Source organism: Somniosus microcephalus, chromosome 17, assembly GCF_052327205.1.
Source record: "Somniosus microcephalus isolate GS21.2 chromosome 17, FLI_Smic_1.0, whole genome shotgun sequence".
Classification (NCBI taxonomy): Eukaryota; Metazoa; Chordata; class Chondrichthyes; order Squaliformes; family Somniosidae; genus Somniosus; species Somniosus microcephalus.
Window position 1 is genome coordinate 43063855 of NC_141003.1, and position 26099 is coordinate 43089953.

At 40.3% G+C, this 26099-nt stretch overlaps 1 protein-coding gene across 7 annotated transcripts in view; it reads left to right on the plus strand.

The window, feature by feature from the left end:
• tbc1d22a (TBC1 domain family, member 22a) overlaps positions 1-13434 on the plus strand; it is a 554059-nt gene extending 540625 nt beyond the window's left edge. For all 7 annotated transcript variants that reach the window (XM_086010299.1, XM_086010294.1, XM_086010298.1 and 4 more), the window contains one exon: positions 11882-13434. In XM_086010299.1, the coding sequence (XP_085866425.1) occupies positions 11882-12010 (129 nt within the window). In that variant the 3' untranslated portion in view covers positions 12011-13434. The remainder of the gene's footprint in view (positions 1-11881) is intronic.
• Positions 13435-26099: the final 12665 nt, after the last annotated feature.

Genomic DNA, 26099 nt, shown 5'->3' on the forward strand with positions numbered 1-26099 from the left:
TTATGTTTATGGAATTGGTGAAATCATGCAAATGTGGTTCTCCATAGATTTTATGAAAAATACTGTTTGAATGCTCACTACTTCTCCTTGCCAATGACCTTATCTAAAAACCATTTATCTTAAATTCATATTTATGTAACAAATTATGAAATGCTGATGCATTAACAATTTCATTCAGGAAACTGGCTAAATACTATTGCTATACAGTGGGTTCAGTACTATCTGCTGCAAGTATTTCGATAATAAAACCTAATTCTGTTAGCTGTATGAAGTTGGGGATTGAGGCAGTACTACTGGAATTTTGATGAACCTGACCATTTTGTATAAACTTTTTTAAGGGAGAATTTGTGCTGTGTAACTGTAACTACAGTGACATGTACTGGATATTGAATTGGAAAATATATTGGTTTAGGTCATTGCTAAACTAAGACTATACATACATTTGCTATTATTGTGATCGAAAGGTACTGTGTAATATAATACAGACTTGCAGATTACACATCTGTAATTTATTAATTAAAAGTTTGTAGCTTGCCCAGATAAATCTCGCTGTAGAGTTACTACACTGGTATTGTAATTCAAATGATCTCAACAACAGAAACCAAATATTACATGCCTCACATTGCACAATCACATGATGTACAGTGAGATTTGTGCATGATTGACATGCCCACTGGTTATGTACTGAATCTAGCTGTCCTTGATCCTTTATGCTTCACTTATTACAAAAGGACAAAGCTCAAGACAGCTCACTAAGTACATATCTATACAGGTATATATTGGGGAAATAAGATATATTGTATTTTATTTGAACAGATTGTAGTCTGTTATCAGCGTTCTGTTAGAATAGACTCTAATCTGTCTGCTTTATCGGTGTTCGTGCTGTAGCTGCAGCAATTGCTTTGCTAACATTGAAAATTCAAGAACATACTGAAATTGCATATGGCCACTGTGGTGCTTTTTATTTTTACATGGGTGCTTATAATTTTGTGTTTTTATATACTGTTCCAAACCTATCTTTTTAAAGGAATACATCAGGGTAAAAAGCCATCTGACTCTTTCCTTGAATACTTAATTTTTCAAAAATCAGAATGGATAATAATTTTCTTTTTATTACCTTTGTCGTCAAAACAGTTTTCTCAGGTCAGACTGCTGAGATATGACATTTCAATGCCTAAAGTCAGTCCTTCCACACCACTGCTGCGTCACCAGTGACAGAACATGTTTAATCCACTGAGCGACACTCAGTAGCACTGTTTTTAAAACCGTTTGTGTCCTTGCTAATGTAATAGGTTCTGACTTTTAGCAGAGCCATCACTATTAAGATTTTCGAAGTTAGATTTAAAATCAAAAAGAGTGAGATTGATCACCATTGCATTATAACACATGGCGCTGTGTTCATTTTTGAAGAGTTAGACATTTCAGAATGAGTGACATTTGTCAGTTCCCTTGTTAGGAAATCCCCAAGATTGAAATTACAATACTTTCAACACTGGTATTTTAAAAAAAAAACTCTTACCCCATGTTCCAGCACTTTAAAAATAAATAAGCTGCACAGAGATCAGAAAACAAGGGATGTCTAATTTATGTAATTGGTGGCTTTATCTGAGCGCTTTTTAAAATAAAGACCATGTTAGCAGTGTGCTGTACAGAATTACATATAAAATATAACTGCCACAAATGCTGTTTGTATATTCATCACTGGATTAATAGAAAAAGCGATGCACTTAACAATTTCCAACCAGATATCACAGGTTTAAAGAAATCAGCCCCAGCAGTGAATCCATTTATATTTTATTACATTAGCTGCTCAGCTTCCCATTGAATTGTTGTAAATGTTTCTCAGCTGCTTTGTAGCCCTCTGCTCAATGTAGTTTGTGGTTGCCAGAGCATCTCCCCCCGCCCTTTAACTTTCCTTTATAAATGTTGACATGAGAAAGACCCCTGGCGAATGGCTTCTGATTACTTCCGAAGTAATCCCAGAGTTCTCTTACTAGAAAAATAAGAAACATGTACAACAATCAAAAAAAAAAGTTAGCAAACTTAAAAAAAAAAACTTAACGTTGTTAAATGATATGCCTGTTTATCAAGCTTGGAGAATGGGACAGTCGAGCCTAGAGTCGTCTTCATGCCTATAAATACTGACCAGACGCCGTGGAATTTTATACTCGCATCCGTTTTGTTGGAAGGAAACACTTTTGAGTGATTCTCTGACTAGCATGGTTAGACTTAGCAATAAATGAATATAGCCTCAGATGAGTGAGTTTTTTTCAGTTCTCTCAAGCTTCTAAATGGAGCACTGCCCAAAAGTGAGATTTCCCCCCACCTTCCTACTGCTAAAATTATGCTGCCTCAGGACTGATGGAGTCAAAGAAAGAACTTGCATCTATATAGCGCCTTTTATGACCTCAGGACGTCCCAAAGCACTTTACAGTTAATTAAATTGCTTTTAAATATAGTTGCTGTTGTAATAGAGGAAAAGCAACAGCCAATTTGCATACAGTAATCTCCCACTAACAGCAGTTAAATAACTGGCCAGATTATTTGTTTTAGTGATGTTAGTTGAGGGATAAATGTTGGCCAGGACACTCGGAGAATTCCCCTGCTCTCCTTTGAGTCGTGTTGTTGGATCTTTCACCTGAGGGCAGATGGGGCCTCAGTTTAACGTCCCATCCGAAAGACTGCACTCAAGTGCCAGTCTAGATTATGTGCTAAAGTCTCTGGAGTGGAGCTTGAATTTATGACCTTCTGACTTGGAGGCAAGAGTGCTGCCACTAAACCAAGCATTAAAGGTGATGAAGGAGCACAAGAATTATATGGGTGTACTATCTCAGGTAGAGGAGAATGTGTTTGTTTAATGACATACATGGAAAGGTGGGTAAAAATGGGAAGAGACAATAAAAATAAAATACAATCACTGAGTGAGTGGGGGATCCAACAATCTGCCTATACATCACAAAATCTTTAACATATTATTGTTTTTGGGTGTAAGACCATTGATCTATTTAGCCCACTTTACCAAACCACCCATCCGTTTCCTTAGTGATTCCGAAAATAATAGGCCTGCATCCTTTTTCCTAATAACAATTCATCTAGCCCATGTTCTTAAACCTGCCATAGTTTCCTGTTCTACTATATTCTGCTCATTTTCTAACCATTGGCCTTCATCTGCTTGATTTTATAGTTCTTCCTATCCTGGTCCTTCCCTGTACATTTCAATTTTATACATACTTTGTTGCTGCCAAATGTCTTCAATAACTTCCCTTTTCATTTTTCTCTCCTTAAAACATTAGGGCCACTGAGGGATGGACAGGATAAAATCACAGGCAGCAAAAGTGAAATGGCAGAAATATTAAATAATTACTTTGCTTCAGTATTTACCAGAGAGACAGATCAGGTGGCCATGACATTGGAAGATGGGATTAGAAATGATATAACCGCATTTAAAATAAAAAAAAGGAGAAATATTAAATAAACAAATCAAACTCCGAAGATAAAACCCCTGGTCTGTACGGATTGCATCCACGCATTTTAAAGGAATCTAGAGAAGAGATAGCAGGGGCACTATTACAACAAGAAGGGCAGAGAAGGGTGATGTTACGGAGCTGGAAGTAGGCGGTCTTTGTTATGCTGCGGATATGTGGTCGGAAGCTCATTTCAGGGTCAAATAAGACACCAAGGTTGCGAACAGTGTGGTTCAGCCTCAGACAGATGTTAGGGAGAGGGATGGAGTCAGTGACTAGGGAACGGAGTTTGTGGTGGGGACTGAAAACAATGGCTTCAGTTTTCCCAATATTTAATTGGAGAAAATTTTTGCTCATCCAGAACTGGATGTTGGACAAGCAGTCTGACGATTTAAACACTATGGAGGGGTCGAGAGAAGAAGTAGTGAGGTAGAGCTTTGTGCTGTCAGCATATATGTGGAAACTGACGCTCTATTTTCGGATGATGTCACCAAGGGGCAACATGTAGATGAGAAATAGGAGGGGGCCAAGGATAGATCCTTGGGGGACACCAGAGGTAACTATGCGGGAGCGGAAAGAGAAGCCATTGCAGGTGATTCTCTGGCTACGATTAGACAGATAAGAATGCAACCAGGTGAGTGCAGTTCCACTCAGCTGGACAATGGTGGAGCGGCATTGGAGAAGGATGGAGTGGTCAACCGTGTCAAAGGCTGCAGACAAGTCAAGAAGGATGAGGAGGGATAGCTTACCTTTGTCACAGTCAAAGGATGTCATTTGTGACTTTGATGAGAGCGGTTTCGGTACTGTGGCAAGGGCAGAAACCTGATTGGAGGGATTCAAACATGGAATTGCGGGAAAGATGGGCACAGATTTGGGAGGCAACAACACGTTCAAGGACTTTGCAGAGGAAAGGGAGGCTGGAGATGGGGCGGTAGTTTGCAAGGACGGAGGGATCAAGGTTTGTTTTTTGAGGAGAGGGGTGGTGACCGCAGATTTGAGGGAGGGGGGACAGTACCTGACGAGAGAGAACTGTTAACAATATCAGCTAACATGTATTACACATATTTAATAATTCATTAGAAAAAGATGTTGTGCCAGAAAACTGACAGATAGCTAACATTATTATACCTATATTTAAGAAGGGAGGTAGAATATGTCCAGGGAACTATACACCAGTCAGCTTAACATCGGTGGTAGGAAGAATAATGGAATTCCTACTAAAGGAGAAAATAGAAAAACATTTAGAAACCAAATATATAATATTGAATAGTCAGCATGGATTTCAAAAAGGAAAGTCTTGCTTGACCAACCTCATTCAATTCTTTGAAGAGGTAACAAAGAGAGTAGATAAGGGTAATGAGGGAGCTGTTCTGTTGGGACAGGCTCCACTTAAACCAGGCTGGGCCCAGTGTCCTGGCGAACCGAATAACCACGGCAGTAGACAGGGCTTTAAACTAATGAAGGGAGTGGGCGGGATGATTCAAGAAAGAGTAATTTAAAAGCAGCGAGAGAAATGTCAAGGCTCTGGAGCAGAGTAGAGTTTTGGGTAAAAATAACCAGAGTGGGTCAGGAAGGGACAGAGAGTAACCAAGGTAATAAGGCATCCATGGCTAAGGTGACATCAGGGAAAAATAGAAATAAGTCAAAGCTAAAGGCACTATATCTGAATGCGTGAAACTTTCACAACAAAATAGATGAATTAATAGCGCAGATAGAAATTTATAGGTTTGATCTAATGACCATTACGGAGACGTGTTTGCAATGTGGCCAAGGTTGAGAGCTAAATATTCCAGGATACTTAACTTTTAGAAGAGATAGGCAAAATGGAAAAGGAGGAGGGTTAGCCCTGATAATAAAGGATGGGATAAAGACAGTAGAGGGAAAGGATCTTGGCTCCGAAAATCAAGAAGTAGAATCAGTTTGGGTGGAGCTAAGAAACAGCAAGGGGCAGAAAATATTGCTGGGAGTTGTTTATAGGCCTCCAAACAGTGGTTGTAATGTAGGGCAGTGTATAAATCAGGAAATTAGAGGCATATGTAACAAGCATAATACAGTAACCATGGGGGACTTTTATCTACATATAGACTGGGCAAACCAAATTTGCAGTAATAGTGTGGAGGACAAATTCATGGAATGTATACAAGATAGTTTTCTAGATCAGTATGTAAAGGTACCAACTAGGGAACAGGCTATTTTAGATCTAGTGTTGTGCAATGCGAAAGGGTTAATTAATAACCTTGTAGTAAAGGGGTCTTTAGGGAAGACTGACCATAAAATGATAGAATTTTATATCGAGTTTGAAAGTGATTTAGTTAAGTCCAAAACTAGGGTCTTCAATCTAAATAAAGCAAACTACGTAGGTATGTGGGGCAAGTTGGCTAAGGTAGATTGGGAAACTACATTAAAAGGTATGACAGTAAAGAAGCAATGGCTAGCATTTAAAGAATTAATACATAATTTACAACAAATATACATTCCTTTAAGGCACAGAAACCCCACAGGAAAAGTGGTCCAACCGTGGCTAACAAGAGAAGTTAAAGATAGTATTAGATAAAAGGAAAGGGCTTATAATGTTGCCAAAAAGAGTAGTAACCCTGAGGGTTGGGAGGATTTTAGAATTCGGCAAAGAAGGACCAAGAAATTGATAAAGAAAGGGAAAATAGAATGAGAGTAAACTAGCGAGAGACATAAAAACAGACTGTGTACTGGCCTTGCTAGACGTGCTCCTATCTAGTTATCCAGCAAGTTAAACACTTATTCAAAATAATTCTTCGTGAAGCCGTTTGCTGTTTGAAGCCTTTACTTGAACAATTTTTGTGAAACTGTAAACAAAGATAAAGTATGTTTTGTACATAAACTGAGTACTATACATTCAATATTACATAAGATATAACATATTTACAATAGTAGAATAGATTAATTGTATAACTAACTAACATTTGGACTCACTTCTGTAACTATCAAATATTAACCTTTTATAAACATAGTGTTATCAAAATACTACTCTGACAACGTTGCTATTATGCTAACAAACAAAGATACTCACAGATATTGCACTTAGCCTAACACATGAAATCAGATTACATTGGATTGTGAAACCCTCATGGAATCCTCCATTACTGCCAGGTTCTTCCTGGAATTCTACTTCCTGGGATTCTACTTCCCGGGTTACACAGGATGAAAGGTACGAAGGTCAAATGACCTCTCACAGGAAGCAAGGAACAAAGGTCAAATGACCTCTGTTTCATACAAACACACTGCTAACACATAACCACCACCAGAGGGTGCTATCTGCACATAAAATAGTCCATAGGTCCAGAACAGACTGTAAAAGCTTCTATAGGTATGTAAAAAAGAAAAGATTAGCGAAAGTAAATGTGGGTCCCTTACAGGCTGAGACAGGAGAAATTATCATGGGGAATAAGGAAATGGCAGAGAAATTAAACAAATACTTTGTGTCTGTCCTCACGGAAAAAGACGCAAAAAACCTACCGAAAATAGTGGAGATCCTAGGGTCTAGCAAGAATGAGGAACTGAAAGAAATTAGTATTAGTTAAAAAAAAATAAAAAAAAGGCACTGGAGAAATTAATGGGACTGAAAGCCGATAAATCCCCTGGACCTGATGGCCTACATCCTAGGGTTTTGAAAGAGGTGGCTATAGAGATAGTGGATGCATTGGTTGTCATCTTCCAAAGTTCCATAGATTCTAGAATGATTCCCGCTGATTGGAAGGAAGCATATGTAACTCCACTATTTAAGAAAGGAGGGAGAGAGGAAACAAGGAACTACAGACTAGTTAGCCTGACATCAGTAGTACGGAAAATGCTAGAATCTATTATTACCGACATGGTAACAGGGCACTTAGAAAATAATAATAGGATTGGGCAGAGTCAACACGGATTTATGAAAGGGAAATCATGTTTGATGAATCTGTTAGAGTTTTTTGAGGTTGTAACTAGCAGAATAGATAAGGGCAAACCAGTGGATGTGGTGTATTTGGATTTTCAGAAGGCATTAAATAAGGTGCCACTCAAGAGGTTATGAAACAAAATTAAGGCTTATGGGATTGGGGGTAATATACTAGCATGGATTGAGAATTGGTTAACGGACAGAAACCAGAGAGTAGGAATAAACGGGTCATTTTCGGGTTGGCAGGCTGTAACTAGTTGGGTACCGCAAGGATCAGTGCTTGGGCCTCAGCTATTCACAATCCAAATCAATGATTTGGATGAGGGGACCAAATTTAATATATCCAAGTTTGCTGATGATACAAAGCTGGGTGGGAATGTAAGTTGTGAGGAGGATGCAAAGAGGCTTCAAGGGGATATAGACAAGTTAAGTGAGTGGGCAAGAACATGGCAAATGGAATATAATGTGGAGAAACGTGAAGTTATTCACTTTGGTAGGAAAAATAGAAAAGCAGAGTATTTTTTAAATGGTGAGAGATTGGGAAATGTTGGTGTTCAGAGGGACCTGGGTGTCCTTGTACACGAATCACTGAAAGTTAACCTGCAGGTACAACAAGCAATTAGGAAAGCAAATGGTATGTTAGTCTTTATTACAAGAGGATTTGAATATAAGAGTGTAATGAAATCTGTTTGTCTTGATCCTGTATTCGTTTTGCACTCATGTATATTACCCTCCCCCACTGTGTATAGTTTCACTTCCTCTTTCCCGACTAACCTGGGAGGTTCCAGGTCTTGGCTCTTGGCTCCGCCCCTGACTTCTCTTACATAAAGATCCCAGGATCTGTATGACTCATTCCTGTGAACCAGTCGGCGTGTTGAGATGTTAGCTCTGATCTTAGTGATTAAAAGCCAACTTGTTTAAGTCTATAACTTCTAGTTTTGTGGTTATTGAAGGCCCATCAAAGAGTAAAGACATCTTACTGCGATTATATAGGGCCCTGGTGAGACCACACCTGGAATATTGTGTACAGTTTTGGTCGTCTCACCTAAGGAAGGATGTACTTGCCATAGAGGGAGTGCAACAAAGGTTCATCAGACTGGTTCCTGGGATGGGGGGATTGTCCTATGAGGACAGATTGAGTAGACTAGGCCTGTATTCTCTCGAGTTTAGAAGAATGAGAGGTGATCTCATTGAAACACATATTGGATTTGCACCTATTAATGAAGAGAAGATAATAAGCCAAGTTGAAGGAGGGAAGTTTTTTGATCTACTGATCATACAGCGGTTAATTTTCAGGTTAATGTGAGGCGAGAATAGATAATAAAGCTATTCCGAAATTAGATTTCAGGCGCTGTATTATGTGTAAAAGAAATACAGGGTTTGTGTGTCATGAAAATATAGTCTCCATTATGGAATGCACGAGAGGATTAAGATAGTTGTGCTTAATAAGTGGGTGCACAGTTTTCATTGTATTTGTTTTTAGCTTATACTATTAACATAATTCTCCCTATATTTACAACTGATGTGCAGCAAGTTGGTCCAATAATTTGCAGTTGATTAATAAATGCTGGCATTAGATTTTGGAGTAATTTTTTTTTTTTAAACGATGGGGCTTGCATTTTCATAGCCTCTATACTTTTGACACATTATAATGCAATAATGTCAGAGAAATTAGAATAAAGGTCACTGATAACACACGGTAAGTCCTGACCTGACTATGCATTCGACACATTGCACCCTTGTCACCCAATTACTGAGCAGCAGTTGTTGAGCCATGTGGGCCACAGCCCAAAGATAACGGTTGTGGATGGGAGGAGGGGGAAGTGAATACAAGCATTGAGTGCCTTGGAACGTTTTACTACGTTAAAGGTGCTATATAAATGCAAGTTGTTGTGGAGAGACTAGAGAAGCTGGGATTATTCTCTTCAGAGCAGAGAAGGTTAAAGGGAGATTTAATGGAGGTGTTCAAAAGTATGATGGGTTTTGATAGAGTAAATAAGGAGAAACTGTTTCCACTGGCAGGAGTGTTGGTAACCAGAGGACACAGATTTAAGGTCATTGACAAAAGAACCAGAGGGGAGATGAGAATTCTTTTTTACGCAGTTAATTGTTATGATCTGGAATGCACAGCCTGAAAGGATGGTTGAAGCCGATTCAATAGTAACTTTTAAAAGGGAATTGGGTATAAAAGGAAAATTTTGCAGGGGTATGGGGAAAGAGTAGGGGAATGAAACTACTTTGAGATAACTTTCAAGGAGCTGGCACCAGCTCGATGAATGGAATGTGCTGTACGATTCTATAAAAGTTATGGAACGTGAGTTAAGTGGATTTAGAGAGATCCGGTACATTTAGATACTGAAAATATAGTAAAGAGTAGTCAAGACGGATTTCAAAAGGGAAGGTAATGCTTGACCAACCTTATTGAATTCTTTGAACAAGGGTAATGTATTTGACTTTTCAAAAGGCCTTCAATAAGTAGTAGACTCATGATTAAAGTCAGAGCATGTGGAGTCAGGGGACAAAAAGCTGAATATATAGTTAACTGGCTACAAAACAAAGAGAGTGGGGGTTAAAGGTAGTTAATCAGACTGGCAAAAGGTGGTGGTCCATAAGGATTGGTGCTGGAACCATTTTGGAATGATGTTCACCATTTGCATTAACCATTTGGACGTGGGAATCAAAAGTAGAATTACAAAATTTGCTTCGGCACCAAGCGGATGAAGGGCAATCGATAGAAAATGAGCAGAATATAGTTAATACTGAGAGACTGCTACAAAATGCAAGACGACATTAACAATCTTGCAGAATGGACGTTTAAATGGCAAATATATTTCAATATAGATAAGTGTGAGGTGGTGTATTTTGGTAGTAACAATAAGGGGGCCACATACTTGGAAAACAAGAGTCTAAATATGGTAGAGGAGCAAAGTGATCTAGGTGTACAAATACACAAATCACTAGAAGTAGTGACGCAGGTTAATAAGGCCATAAAAAAGCAAACAAAGTACTGGAGTTCATTTCTAGAGGGATAGAATTGAAAAGCAGAGAAGTTGTGTAAAACTTGTGTGGAACCTTGGTTAGACCACACGGAGTACTGTGAACAGTCCTGGTCTCCATATTCTAAAGAATATAGAGGCACTGGAGAAGTTGCAAAAAATATTTACAAGGATGATACCAGACTGCGAGATTATACCTACCTGGAAAGATTGTGGGGCTCTTTTTTCTAGAAAAGGGAAGGCTGAGGGGGGACCTGGTCGAGGTCTTCCAGATTACAAAAGGGTTTGATAGGGTAGATGTGGAGAAGATGCTTCCATTTGTGGGAGGAGTCCAAAACCGGGTGCCATAAATATAAGATAGTTATTAATAAATCCAATAGGGAATTCTGATGAAACTTCTTTACCCAGAGAGTGGTTAGATTGTGGAATTCGCTACCACAAGGAGTTGTTGAGGCGAATAGCAAAGATGCATTTAAGGCGAAGCTGGATAAACACTTGAGGGGAAAGGAATAGAAGATTATGCTGATAGGGTTAGATGAAGAGGGGTGGGAGGAGTCTCGTCTGGAGCATAAACACCGGCATGGACCAGTTGGGTCGAATGACCTGTTTCTGTGCTTTCCGTTCTATGTAATGAGAGTGAATGAGTGAAATGGATTGAAATTGTAAAAGAGACCCACAGAAATGGCCTTCACTCTGAATTGTTATAGTCTAGCTTGTTATAGAGATTTCCCAATTCACCATTTTGCCTAGCTCACGGCCAGAGCAAGTCTACTGCATAGAAATATACCTCATACCTCATTTAAGTTAGCATTGAAAACACTGGCTGATGCAATTTGCTGAAAAGTATTTGTTCACCAAGGCTGCTCCCCCGAAGGTGAGGGCCAACACATTATCATTGCAAAGCAGAGGAGATTCATCATTGTTGTTGCTGAGCTCTATGTATGACCGTTTTGTCACCAGATGCTAAATTTGATGTGTCATGCTTTGCAACATCTTAATGTGGACTCAAAATTAAACTAAAACTACTGATCAAGGATGCTACTTGTGGAGAAATGGTGACATTGAATCTTGTTGATATTTTGTTGATTATTCTATAAAGTAATGGAGCTCATAGATGCTGAATGTTAAAATCAAGTTAACACACCAAGGTAAACAATTTTAGTTTACAAATTAAACAGCAGCATTATCATTCATACCTATCATGAAATACGTACTTGTCATTATAACTCTAAAATATTTGATCAGATTTTCACTCCTAAATGTTTGGTTCTGCACAGTATGTTGCTGTGGATATAGTTTCCTATTTCTATGCATTTGATTTATTATTCTGATTGTATATTTGTTTCATATTGCACTCACACCTGATTTTGTACTTAGCAGTGCAACTTGTTCACCTCCCTTTCGAAGATTTCCCAAAGCACTTATGTTACCAGTCTTTTTCTTAATTTCAGAAAGAGGGATGATTTTCACAGTTTGTGCCTCCTATTATTCACTCTTTTTATCTGTTGCAGGGACTGATGATCCTTCTACAGAATTTACCCACGATGCACTGGGGGAACGAGGAGATCAGTGTTCTTCTGGCAGAGGCTTACAGACTAAAATACGCATTTGCAGATGCACCAAATCACTACAAACGATGAAACCAAATAAGAGAAGTCTAAATGTGAAAGCTCTAGTTTTTCATCTGTATCTCAGTTTTTTTGTCACAACTATAAAGTAACCCCATTCACTTGGACCTGGCATGTTGTACTCACTGCAGGAATGGAGTTCTCTTGCCGATTTGAAAACAAAAAGCATAAATTAGTATAATGTGCATTTGTCACAGTAATTACACCAAATTACAGGCACAAATTTAACCAAACTGCCTATGTGCAATTGGGTAAGATGACGGTGAAGGGATGGATAAGTTACTTTGCTTAAGAATAGGTTGTTTTGAATATGCGGCTTTCCAAGTATCCTTCTGAGGATTGGTTTTATTTTTATCTGTCTGTGCTTATTTTTAGTCACTGAACTGCTTTGCAGCACTGTGTTCACTCAAGATTCTGCCTGAACACAGGCCATTGCAAATATAATTGTGCCACACAATGTCGGCAATTGAAAAAGCCTTTTGGGTTACTTTTCAAAATTCTAGGCAAAGCTCCCATTTGGGAAGTAACGTCATCCGCACTCTTCCAGATAATTGTCTTTCCTGGATTCAAATAAGTTAACTCAAGCAGTATGATTATAAAATTGCTGTTGATTTCTTATAACCGTTTACAGAAGTTGAAATAGTGCCTGACATCAAATGAAATGTACCCATAAGTGAACTATTTATGATTTCTCTATTAAAGCCTCTATTACTAAATATCTGAAATGTTTGTCTTCAAATGGAATATTGTTTTATAATCAATTATATAACTTTTCATGTATAGTCTGACTTAAGATTGAAGGTTTTCCAATAGATTGTTTCTTTCCAGGTACAGTGGTTCCCAGTCACTCAACCATGCTCCAATATACCAAAGACTTCACCATAGCACTTATTGTCTGTGACTGTCACACATGCAGGAATTGTAACACACAATCTTTGTCATACCATGTTTTTTTGTTCTCTTTCCCCCAGGGACCATGTCAGAGAGGGCTACGGATCTGCTTTGTGCTAAGGCAGTTGTCACATATAACAGATACTTGGCTATCACAGTGGAGCATTCGCTATCCAATTTAAGAATTGTGCAATGCTGAGCCGATTTATGTATATGCTACTTACATTATTGTAAATAGAAATGTGATCTGTAACTGAAATAAACTAAAGGATTTGAACAGTTGTGTTTAAAAATGGTGGATTCACCTCTCAAATGAGTTGATTTGCTTTCAGCATAAGTTGCTTAAACTAATTTTTGAACAAAATATGCTGCAAGAATTTTGTCAAATAACTTGAAAATCAATTAGCAAATGCTAACAACAGATACTGAGGGTGAATTTCTTCACTGTTTTCAGCACATTAGCAACGTATAAATGACACTTTTTTAGGCAGGAATATTGAGTGCAAGCAGTTTCTACCCATTTTCCACCATTAAAATGCTTGTCCGAGTTCCCTTGTGCTTTTTGAGCCTTACCGTGAGGAAAAAATCAATGGCTATGATTTGACTAAGGGTGCAGTGAAATTTTACTTGTGTGTTCTAGCTTTATAAAATTGTGCATTCAAAAAGTACAATTAAAACTGATGCAAAAGTATTCTTCCGTTGTGTTTGTGAAATAAAAGGATCCTTTGATAATTATAGTTGAACCCCCTTTTCAAATTGATAGAAAATGTCAAAACTATTTTGGTTCAGTAAATTTTTGAACCAAACTTTCACCCAACTTGTTGACGTATTCCCTATGTATCTGCCACTATTTAGAGAAATGCTTTACAGAGTATGTCATTAATAGCAATTATTTTGAGGTAATTTTGTTAGCATCTAAAATATCTTTGAAAATCTTACAAGATTATACAGTCCTCAGCCTAAAATAGCAATAGGAATTATATAGAAACATAGTAGAAGATAGGAGCAGGAGTAGGCCATTCGGCCCTCGAGCCTGCTCCGCCACTCAATGCGATCATGGCTGATCATCCAAATTCAGTACCCTGTCCCTGCTTTCTCCCCATACCCCTTGATCCCTTTAGCCTTAAGAAATATATCCAACTCCTTGAATATATTTAATGAATTGGGCTTTACTGCCTTCTGTGGTAGAGAATTCCACAGGTTCACCACTCTGGGTGAAGAAATTCCTCCTCATTTCTGCCCTAAATGGCTTACCCCTTATCCTTAGACTGTGACCCCTGGTTCTGGACTCCCCGATCATCGGGAACATCCTTCCTGCATCTAGTCTGTCCAGTCCTGTCAGAATTTTATAAGTTTCAATGAGATCCCATCTCATTCTTCTAAACTCCAGCGAGTATAAGCCCATATATTTTAAAATGCTGAGCAAGCACAAAGCAGTACTTGAAGACAAATTCCTCTTTATCTTTCTTAATCAATCAAAATTAGTTTTATTTTAAATTAAAGGCAAGTATTTAAAATATTTTTGCTGAAAGATTGTGTTAAGAAGATTGCTTTTCTTGCCATGCATTGAAAATAACCAATAAAGATTTCTCTGTTTTAAGAATAGAACATAAGCATATTTTTCCATTAGGATCCCTCAAACTATGAGATGTAAATGTTTACTAATTAAAGCTCACAATAGGCAGCACAATATCCTCCGTAGAAGTTGAGCATGACAGAAATGCATTTCCATAAGCAAGCTTTTTTCTCGATCATTACAAAGGAAAGGATTATCTAACCATTTCCTTTGATTGTTTTTGTATTCGTTCGTGGGATGTGGGCGTCGCTGGCAAGGCCAGCATTTATTGCCCATCCCTAATTGCCCTTGAGAAGGTGGTGGTGAGCCGCCTTTTTGAACCGCTGCAGTCCGTGTGGTGAAGGTACTCCCACAGTGCTGTTCGGAAGGGATTTTGACCCAGTGACGATGAAGGATCGGCGATATAGTTCCAAATCAGGACAGTGTGTGACTTGGAGGTGGTGGTGTTCCCATGAGCCTGCTGCCCTTGTCCCTCTAGGTGGAAGAGGTCGTGGGTTTGGGAGGCGCTGCCGAAGAAGCCTTGGCGAGTTACTGCAGTACATCTTGTAGATGGTACACACTGCAGCCACGGTACGCCGGTGGTGGAGGGAGTGAATGTTGAAGGTGGTGGATGGGTTGCCAATCAAGTGGGTTGCTTTTTCCTGGATGGTGTCGAGCTTCTTGAGTGTTGTTGGAGCTGCACTCATCCAGGCAAGTGGAGAGTATTCCATCACACTCCTTACTTGTGCCTTGTAGATGGTGGAAAGGCTTTGAGCTGATGGAGCTCTGTCATGTTAGTTTAATAATGACATCATCAATTGCTAAGAGATTTGTGCTTCACTTCCTCAGATACAGGGAACTCTTGTAATGTCCTCTCTTTGGCTTTATGATTGCTATGGGACTCCGTGCTATGTTGGGTGTGCAATCCTGCTAAGAAACGTTATGCTCAAAGCATTTTGAATGGATTTCTATTGCTGTGGTGATTTTTTTGTAATGCTTCAGAGATTGCAGTTGGGAATAGTAAGAGTATCAGATGTGTTTCAGCTCGGTCTATGAGGTGCTTCTATTTAATACCCACTGGAGGACACATACTGTACAGACGCAAATGCACCTGGTGCAGTAAAAGCAATTGTCAGGCTCGGTACACTAAGATAATATTTTGCAAAATGTGTAAGTGGAAAAATTGAATTCTAAAGCACAAAATAGCAAATGCTTAATTCCTTCCAAAATTGAATGTGCAAAATAGCACTTCATATAGACCTCTCGAGAATAGTTTGACAAGGCCATTCTTTATTTTGAAAGGAAAGAATTGTTTAATTAAACATTTATACACTAAGTATAGAAAAGTATATTCCTGATCTATACAGAAATATATATCTATAAAACTTTACAAAAAACTTTATAGTATTAATTAATAAATGAATTTGCTTTTTATATACCAAGTAAATATTAAGAGATATGGGGGGAAAATTCGGTATTGCCCCATTTGGGGCGCAGTTATTGGCGGTGCGCAAAGTTTAGCGCCTGGTGCTAATTATCGCCTCCAACAGCAAACTTGGCTTTTATTGCCCCTGGAGGTGATTGGAGCGCTAAATCAGGCGCTACACACCTCTCTTAAGGCGCTAAGGCCGAGGAGCAAGGCGCTAAGGCCGAGGAGCGAGGCGCTACTTCACAGCGCCGGCGAAGCTCATGTGATTTCAGTCAGCAATGGAACACAGACACACTGGCACCATCCAATTCTTAAAGGGGAGTTCTGACGAATGGTCATCGACCTGAAACGTTAACTCTGTTTATCTCTTCACAGATGCTGTTTGACCTGCTGAGTTTCTCCTGCATTTTCTGTTTTTATCTTAAAGGGGAGGGTTGATCTTGCTCTCCATCACATCCTGCTCATTGCAGCCTTGAATCTCAGCCTGAATCTCGGCCTGGAGAGACCTGTACATCAAATCTGCTGGAAAGAACAATGGAGAGAACCAGGGAAAGAGCTCAGAGTGCAGACCCCATAGTCTCTTCTAAATCGATACAAGGAAGGGCAAATCAAAATAAACCTGCAAAGTGCTGCTCAGTACCCAAAACTCCTTCACACAGCGTTGAATCTCTCCAGAAGTCAGTCTCTCTCTCAGAATGCGTGGTGCAAAAATGTCACTGACAAAAAAAGGCAGGAAGTGGTCGCCTTTAAATAGCGCTCCCCTAGTCCCTTTCTGACAGCCTAACGCTCCCCTCAACCTGTCGTTGCTAGTGGCAGGCGGTAAGGCAGGGGGCGCCATGCAATTTGCAGTCCGGGGCGCTAACGGGGCGTTGCGCACTCGACTGACGTCACGATCTGCCAGCACAGGAGATTGTGGCGGTAGTGTTTAGCGCTGCTGCAAAATGTCTAGTTAATTTCGCGAGCAATGCAAACATCGCTGCGCCCGGGCGCTAGTTTCTTTGCACCCTCTTAAGGCACCCTCTTAAGGTGCTAACGGGAGGCGCAAACAACTGAATTTTTCCCCCATAATTTTAAAATTAATAGCGACAATTCAGAAGCCAAGTCAATAGTATAAATTCAATCATTTTAGCAGAATAATGAAGACATATAATTAGTGGAAAATTTACTCTCATTTACTAGTGTTCAGATTCAGTTTATAGCGATGTCTACCCAATATGGAAAATAAGAAAAGCTCCTCTGTGTAATCTGTTAAAGCTGCAGGTTGTTACATGGGTCTGTTATGGACGTGGGCAACAACAGGTGAATCATGCATTTGGAATTACCAAGAATATGCTGCAAGATGGCTGGCCCAAGTCTTCTAGCACACCAGTGCACTGGCCAAGTGTTTCAATAAATCTTCTGGTGTTTCATCCAAACACCTGTATAGCCATTGATTTGTTTAATGTGATGTACTGCAATATTAGTATGTTGTAAACCTACAACTCTCCAAGATATCTGCACTCCTCTGCTTCTGGCCTCTTGCGCATCTCCGATTTTAATCGCTCCACCGTGCTTTCAGCTGCCTGGGCCCTAGGCTCTGGAATTTCCTCCCTAAACCTCTCCGCCTCTCTCTCCTTTAAGATGCTCCTTAAAACCTACCTCTTTGGCCAGGCTTTTGGTCACCTGTCCTAATATCTCCTTATGTGGCTCAGTATCAAACTGTGTTTGACATTCGCTCCTGTGAAGCGCCTTGGGATGTTTTACTGTGTTAAAGGTGCTATATAAATGCAAGTTGTTGATGTTTAACATACTGTTAGCCCACTGACATAGATATCACCTGTATAACTTATAAATTGAATACTAAACCAAGACAAAACAGTAAATGTGCAATAAATTGACTTTTTTAGGAAGAAGTTAGTTTTTTTAAATTAAAAATCTCCAGTTGTTCCTCCTTGCAGTCTCCTGGACCGTGGCACTCATCCAACCTTCTTCGTGTAGCGCCTCTGAGGACGGTAGCACACTATCTAGCTGAAATTGAGACGATCAGCTGAGGCTGCGTTTTACAGCACATTAACACATTGTAGCACCAGGCACCCGGAAAGTTTTTTTTCCTAATAACTACCACGTTAAAAACTGATCACCTTTATTTTGTCACCATATTATAACAAAGTCAAACATTTAAACTTCAAAGAACTGAAAGGATATCAAAGCAGTATTACATCCTGCACAATGAATACAATTGAGAATAAATGTAATAATCGCTTTATAGTGAGTTCGTTTTTACCTATACCCAACTGACAAAACTTCAAATTTCTGTCTTAGACGGAAGTGATAACCAGAAATATATTTTTCATCAGATCGTGCGGGATGCATTTTTGTATTCAAATTATTCCATTATTTAATCACATCCATTAAAATGTATTTGTAGATCAAAGCAACAAAACAAAGACTTTAAAAAAAAAACATGCAGAGCAAAATTTTAGGTGAGGGGACCTGCAGTTTTTGACACAATGTCCTGTTTATTTATGAACAAGGACCATTATAACAGTGACTGACCTTTCTGTTCATTCACCAATAGAATCTTGAGTGGACATATACCGTGTTTTTTTACCAGTTGTAAGATATAGCCGTGAGCTTATATAAAAAAAAATGCTTCTAGCAAATAGAACAGTTACCTTTCAGAGTTTCAGCACCTGAGGTGCAAAGTATCACTGTAATGGTGTTTTCTCAACACAGCTTCTATTGCGAAGACTGTCAACACAGTGGGGCAATTTTAACGGCAGAAGCAAGGTGACTATGATTCCGGTGGGAGCTTCAGACACTTGCCCCAATTGGAAGATAGAGCGAGGCATTAAACCAGCAGGAATCTGATGGGACTGATTTTCACCGACCTCTATCATCCTGCTACTGCTCCAAATAGGGGCTCAAGGAAGACAAACATTGGGCCCACGTTTCAATATTTTCTTGTAGGTTTTGTTTCTCTTATGCATTACTTAACTTAAAAAATTGGTCCTTTTAAGGAAGTTACCATAAGAAAATGAATTCTGCAGCTGCATCATGGGACAATGGCTTTAAAAATATAGTCAAGTGAATACAGGTGATTGCTAAATGACCATATGTATCTTGATAAACTGTCTCCAACAGCACCCAAGTAATAATTAACAAGCTTCACCAGACTACTGATGACATTACTTGATGCATAAGAGGCCAGAGTCAGAGAAATTAAGTTTATGTTGGCGGGGCATGGAGGTTGTAGGGTTGATGGAGGTTAGAGAGATGGGGGAAGGGCATTGCCATGAAGGGATTTAAGCATGAGGATAAGAATTTTAATTTGAGGCCTTAAGGGATCAAAAGCCAGGACAGGGGTGATGGGTGAGTAGGACTTAGTGAGCAGGGATAGGATACGAGCAGCAGAGTTTTGGATGAGCTTAAGTTTACTGCGGGCCATGGATGGGAGTTAAACCATGAGAGCTTTGGAATAGTCGAATCTGGAATTGATGAAGGCATGGATGAAAGTTTCAGCAGCGGGTGGGCTCCGGCAAGTACAGAAGTGGATGACTTAACGGAGGAGGAAGCAAGCACTCCTTATCATGGAGAAGACAGGTTTGGAAACTTAGCTCAGGAGGGATAGGACACAGGTTGCAAACAATCTGGCTCAGCCTGAGACAGTGGCTGGGGAGGGGGATGAAGTCGGTGGCAAGAGTACTGGGTTTGTGGCAGGAGCTGAACAAGTTAAAGATGATGCAACATTTACTTCTCGTCTCCATTGATAGTTTATGAATATTAACAATTTATGCAATTATTTTGATGCAACAAACAAAACAGTTAAACATTATTGATGTGATACTCAACTGTGGGTGAAATTATTGAAAGTACATGGTTTATGAGTTTTCTCAAAAGGTAGACCTGAAATGTGGGTACCACAAGCTGGAGCTCAACCAGGCGAGCCACGATATTACTCCTGGAACACACTTTGGTCTGAAGCAGTACAAAAGGCTAACTTATGGTCCATCTTCAGTAGCAAAAGTATTTCAATGTACCATCAGACGTGGTGAAGGAATTCCAGACATCTTGAATGTTACAAATTATATTCTATTACGTGCACCCAACCAAGAAAAGCACAGCATGCTTCTGGGGTTCTTCACAAGCTACAAGGAAATGGTCTTATAGTTACGTGAAAAGTGTGAATTTATTGCACATGGAGAATATTTCAGCCTGGTCTACACAAAGCAGGGAATGTCGCTAGACCCCAATAAAGTTGACGCAATCCATAATTACACACTCTCGAACAATGTGTCGGAAGTCTTCAGTGTTCCTGTTTCATTCCCAATTTGGCTACAAATACAGAGCCATTGTGAGAAGTAACAACTTGAAGTCTAAGGGCGCAAAATTCGGGGACTTTACACAACCCATTACTGTCAAAAAATGGCGAGGTTGTGGCTCCTGCAGCATCCACCATTTTGGTCCTCCCTGTAGCGCTGTTGTTAAATAATAGCGCCCTGCAAAAAAAAAAAAAAAAATTGCTGGTGATGTGCAAACCAACTACGTCGCCATGGCCAACTTTGACCCTAACGCTGAGTCATAACCACACCACGGATACCCAGCGTGTAAAGAGACTGACAGAGGCGCTGTCAGCACCTCTCAAAGGGACACACATTTTTCAGATAAGTTTGCATTTAAGCCTTTGAACTTTTTATTTTATTTTATTGAAGTAGTGGCTTGCTGCAATAGATGTTAAATTGTGTTTTTTTTAAGTGTGTTGCGTGTGCTGCTGGATGCTTTCAAGGCCTTGGATGGTAAAGGAAGGCCTCTGAGAAATCAAAATGCTGCAAATACTCAACAGGTTAGGCAACAGCTGTGGAAGGAGAAACAGAGTTCACGTCTCAGGTCGAGCTGCTGCCTGACCAGCTGAGTATTTCCAGCATTTTATGCTGGGATTTCAGATTTACAGCATCCGCTCGCAGAGGGAAGAGGAAGACACAGAAGAGAAAGCTGAAGAGGAGGAATCAGACAGATGGATGCATCCCAGACAGCCCCTTTCTGGCTGCGATATCCAGGATGGAATAATCAGCCTGCGGTCCCAGTGACCACAACTCCAATTCCCCTTTTAACATTAGTCCTTAACCTTACTTTCCCTCTGTTACTGACCATCACAGCGTCCTATTGGCCACTTTGCTGAAATAAAAGCCACCACAAAGAACACTTTCCAATCTAACTTTATACATCTATCCATCCAATATGACATCAAGAAATCAATTCATCATCCTTCAGCATTCTCTTAGTGAATGTCTTGTGTGTGCCTTTGCCTATCCTACTGATGTCAAGCAGTGCTACCCCAGCGGTTGCAGCATGGCTGGTGGAAGGCTGCTGACTTTCAGTGGGGTTACTGCAAATGGCCTTGCTGGTCGACCTTGAGGAGCTGGTGGCTGGGAGTGTCAAATCAATCATCGTCTTCTTGTTCTTCACTCTCCTCTCTTTTTGGCCACTGGCGGGGCAGGCTGCATTTCCTGGGTGTGTGAAATGAGGAAGACACAAGGGTGCAGTTGTGGTGAGAGGAGGGTGGGCAAGCATGGGGTGCATACCAGAAGGAGGATAATGTATGTGGATACCAGCATCTTGTATCCTTTCAACCCCGCCATTGGCCAAGGACTCAGCCATGCCCCTGCCAATTATGGCCTACACCGACGTCTCCAAGGGAGTGAGGTGAGGCTCGGAATGGGAGTTGTCTCCTGATTGGTACAGATTGTTGATAGGTGAGTGAATGGGGGGAGGGGATCACGGCGGGGAGTCTACCAGTGTGTGAGGCTAGTATGCAGTTGGTAGGCGATGGCTTTTCAAGATATTCACTAACCTTGACCACTAATCTGAGGTCATGAAGCTTCTTTGGGCATGAGTCAGGTGGTGGGGGTGACACTGCTGGCAGTGACAGCTTCAGTGATGTGGTCCCACATCGTTGTTTCTGGAGGGCCTCTCTTGCAGTCTTGACCCCCTGCACAAAGCTGGAGTGCTGCGTGCGAGGCCCTGGTTGCCCCTTCCCTGGCTTGCTGAGCCATTTGTGTTGGTGCTGAAGCACTTTTCCCATTTTTTGAGGTTCAGAAGGGAATTCAGCGTTAAGTGCTGAAGAATCCCATTTGGGAATGCTTTTTAATGGTAAATTTTTTATTGAATGGCAGTAAGAGCTGAAAACTGCAATTTTTCCACTGCATTGTAATTTTTATTAGTTCTGAATTCATTGCCCCTTTAATTCATAGCCCCTTTATTTGCCCACAATGCCTTACAAACTCCACAGCCTCACTCCCAGAGGCTGCAAGAAGCAGCAATGCCGACTGTGGACGGAAACTTCAGGTCAGAGGCCTCCATTGATGCCACCAGGGGGGTCATCACACAATAAGTTAGCGCGGCGTTCCACATCACCAGCCCCCAGCGTGAAAATTTTACTGGTAGCGCTGCAGCAATTTTTGGTTGCCGGTGACACTGACAATTCTCTTGGCGCACACAAATTTTTCCCCCTAAGTTTCAAATCACTAATCATTTAAGGATGGCTTTTTTTAAATATTAATAGGCCAACATGTTGATGCCAGGCTGAGGAGCCATCCTTATGCAAATAAAGTGATCTTTGTGCAATTGGATTTATTACCTTTGCTAATTGAGTGCTCAATTCTACAAAGCAGCACTGCAGCCAGATTGAGCATGAAGCATTGGTAATTCTTTGGGCTATGCAACGATTCAGGGAGAGATGTAGTGTACTCATCTAGACAACTAGAGCTGGAGCTAAGAGTTCGTTGTTGGAACAAAGGCTGAGAAAGACAAAGAACAATGATTGTATCACTTGTAAAAACCAAGGACTTTTCCTGCAAAAAAATCAAGTTTATTTTTTAAAAACTGGCAACTTTCAACTCCTTTTCTAACTATACTTCATCCAGTTCTTAAGAATTAATCAACATATCTGTAATATGAGTCTAGTCCATAAATGTATTGCTCTGTGTGAAAATTGTTTTTCTATTCTCTAATCTTGTTGTAAGCTTGACAATTTTAAAATTGTCTCCTATATTCCTGAAATCTCAGTGCAAGTCATGTAACCCACACAACTCCACATTGTCTCAGGTATTTGGTATTTTAAAGACTATGAAGGGGTGTTGATTCACAGTGGTCTTTTTTTGTGAGAAGTCCAGGTGAAGGACCAAGGCTGCTGATATGGGACACTATCAAGCCGGAGAAGAGAAGATAGTATAAATCAAGAATAGTAGCACCAAGCTTAAGCTTTACAAGCTTGGAGATTGAAAAAAAATTGAAGACGAAGGAAGGTAAATTTTAAAAAATTACAGTTTTGAAGTTGTCAATGAATTTGTGTGTGAATTTTCATTTAAATCTCGCAAGAATATGGGGAAGAGGCAGACAGTGCAGGATTGGAGCCAAGAATGTGCAAGAGAGCAACGTTCAAAAACAGTGTTTTGAGCCCTTGTAAGCTTGGTTATTCTTCATTTAACTCTGATTTCAGCCAGCGTGCTATTGAGTGTAGCTTAAGGTGCTTCCCGAGCCTTTGCTGCAATTCCTAATCGCTGGTTGCAATTTCCCATCAGCAAAGGTTTGGAGCGGATTGTGTGATCAGAGAATGGTACGTGGCACAGAAGGATGATAAAGAAAAACTAAAAAAAAAAGGCATGCTGTTTTATTAAATACCACCTCCATCAATCGGTGTCTAACTATATTTTTCAATGTTAGGCTTTTTGTAATTTTTTAAACAAGAACATGGAAAATAACACCCATCTACTCTAATTTTTTTGACAGTTTTGTGAATTGTACAGTACTGTTTTACTGCTAAGGGAGGTTTATTTAATAAAAATATTAAAAGCCCGATTATCTGGACGTAGCTCCCAGGTAATAGTGAATATCAGGTTGAAAGTGTGACAATGTCCTGATAGATATCAGCAACAAAATGATAAAAGGATCATGCAGGAGAATGTGTAATATGTTAAATCAAATGTACTGCAATGCTGCTACAATACACAAGGGATCCTTCAGTGGAGTGGATTCAACTTGTCATGGTGTTTTTTATATTAATAGTAGATAAATCGGTATTATTCCTAGTAACATAGTACTAGTAGAAAAATTGCGACTGGCTAGAAGAAAACTGACAACATACAATCCTAGCACTATCCTGCAATACAACATCTTAAACTTACAAATGCTGCTAAACTTTTCAGTATAATACAGTAATCCAAGTCGATGCTGAATAGTTACTAAGATCCACTTAAGATTTCTTCTTAACAGAGGGACATACTTTAAAAAAAAATGTTTTTTCAACTTTTGTTCCTCCATTCCTGAAGGTACTGATTCATTCTGGGGTGCAGCTCCATGTCACTGGTTGCTCCCTAACACCTTGACCAGATGATGGTTCTTCATGCATGATAGTGTCAGTGAGCTACCCTATCACAGCGGACCTCTAATCGTGATGTGCCCATGCACACATTTCCCATCAGCACTCACTGGATAATAATTGGGAGTGGAAACCCTGGCTGATTTCTCGCTCCTGAGCCGAGGGGCACTGCGATTAATTGTACCTTTTTGCTGCCCCCACCTAATCAGTGCAAACTGGGGGTCCAAACTAGGACCTTCCTGGTCATTATGCCTCAGTTGCACACTGGATAGTCCACTTACCAACTGGACTTAAATAATACCAACAGAATTATATTGTGGTATCAAACTTTGAAATAAAACAACAATAACTTGTATTTATATAGCACTTTTAATGCAGTAAAATGTCCCAAGATGCTTCATAGGTGTGTAATAAGACAAAAAATTGACACTGAGCCACAAGAAATTAGGGCAGATGGCCAAAAGCTTGGTTAAAGAGGTAGGTTTAAAGGAGTGTCTTAGTGTCAGCTGTGGCCCAGTTGGTAGCACACTTGCCTCTGAGCCAGAAGGTTATGGGTTCAAGTCCCACTCCAGGGACGTGAGCATATAAAGCTAGGTTGACACTCCCAGTGCGGTGCTGAGGGAGTGCTGCCTTGTCGGAGGTGTCATCTTTCGGATGAGACAAACTAAGTCTGCGCTCTCAGGTGGATGTAAAAGATCCCATGGCACTATTTCGAAGAAGAGCAGGGGAGTTATCACCGGTGTCCTGGCCAATATTTATCCCTCAACCAACATAACAAAAACAGATTATCTGGTCATTATCACATTGCTGTTTGTGGGAGCTTGCTGTGTGCAAATTGGCTGCCGCGATTCATACATTACAACAGTAACTACACGCCAAAAGTACTTCATTGTCTGTAAAGCGCTTTGAGACACCCGGTGGTCATGAAAGGAGCTATATAAATGCAAGTCTTTCTTTTTAAAGGAGGAAAGTGAGGTAGAGAGGCGGAGAGGTTTAGGGAGGGAGTTGCAGAGCTTAAGGCTTAGGCAGCTGAAGGCACGGCTACTGATGGTTGAGCGATTATAATCAGGAATGCCCAAGAGGGCAGAATTTGAGGAGCATAGATATCTCGGGGTGGGGTTGAAGGAGATTACAGAAATGGGGAGGGGCGAGGCCATGGAGGGATTTGAAAACAAGCATGAGAATTTTGAAATCAAGGCATTGCTTAACCGGGAGCCAATGTAGGTCAGCGAGCACAGGGGTGATGGGTGAACGGGACTTGGTGCAAGTTAGGACACGGGCAGCCGAGTTTTGGATGACCTCAAGTTTACGTAGGGTAGAATGTGGGAGGCCAGCCAGGAGTACGTTGGAATAGTCAAGTCTAGAGGTAACAAAGGCATGGATGAGGGACTCCGCAGCAGATGAGCTGAAGCAGGGGCAGAGACGGGCGATGTTACCGAGGTGGAAATAGGCGGTCTTAGTTATGCTGCGGATATGTGGTCGGAAGCTCATTTCAGGGTCAAATATGAAACCAAGGTTGCGAACAGTCTGGTTCAGCCTCAGACAGATGCTAGGGAGAGGGATGGAGTCGGTGGCTAGGGAACGGAGTTTGTGGCAGGGCCCTATAAAAGTTCCTATCACTACATTTGAACCATGCAGTATACTTAAGATTCCATTTTAAATTCACAGATCTGCTTCTCCACGTAATTACCTCCCATTGCATCTGGATACATTTTTTTTACTATTCTGATTTTTCTATTTGTTGAAAAGTGGTGTTCAGGAATATGTTTCAATGCACTAACACATCTGTGAGCTTAGATGCCATTGACCAACAGCTCCGACTTCTCTCTTGAAGTGTATGATATCTCTTGAAACCTGTAATGTTCTAATA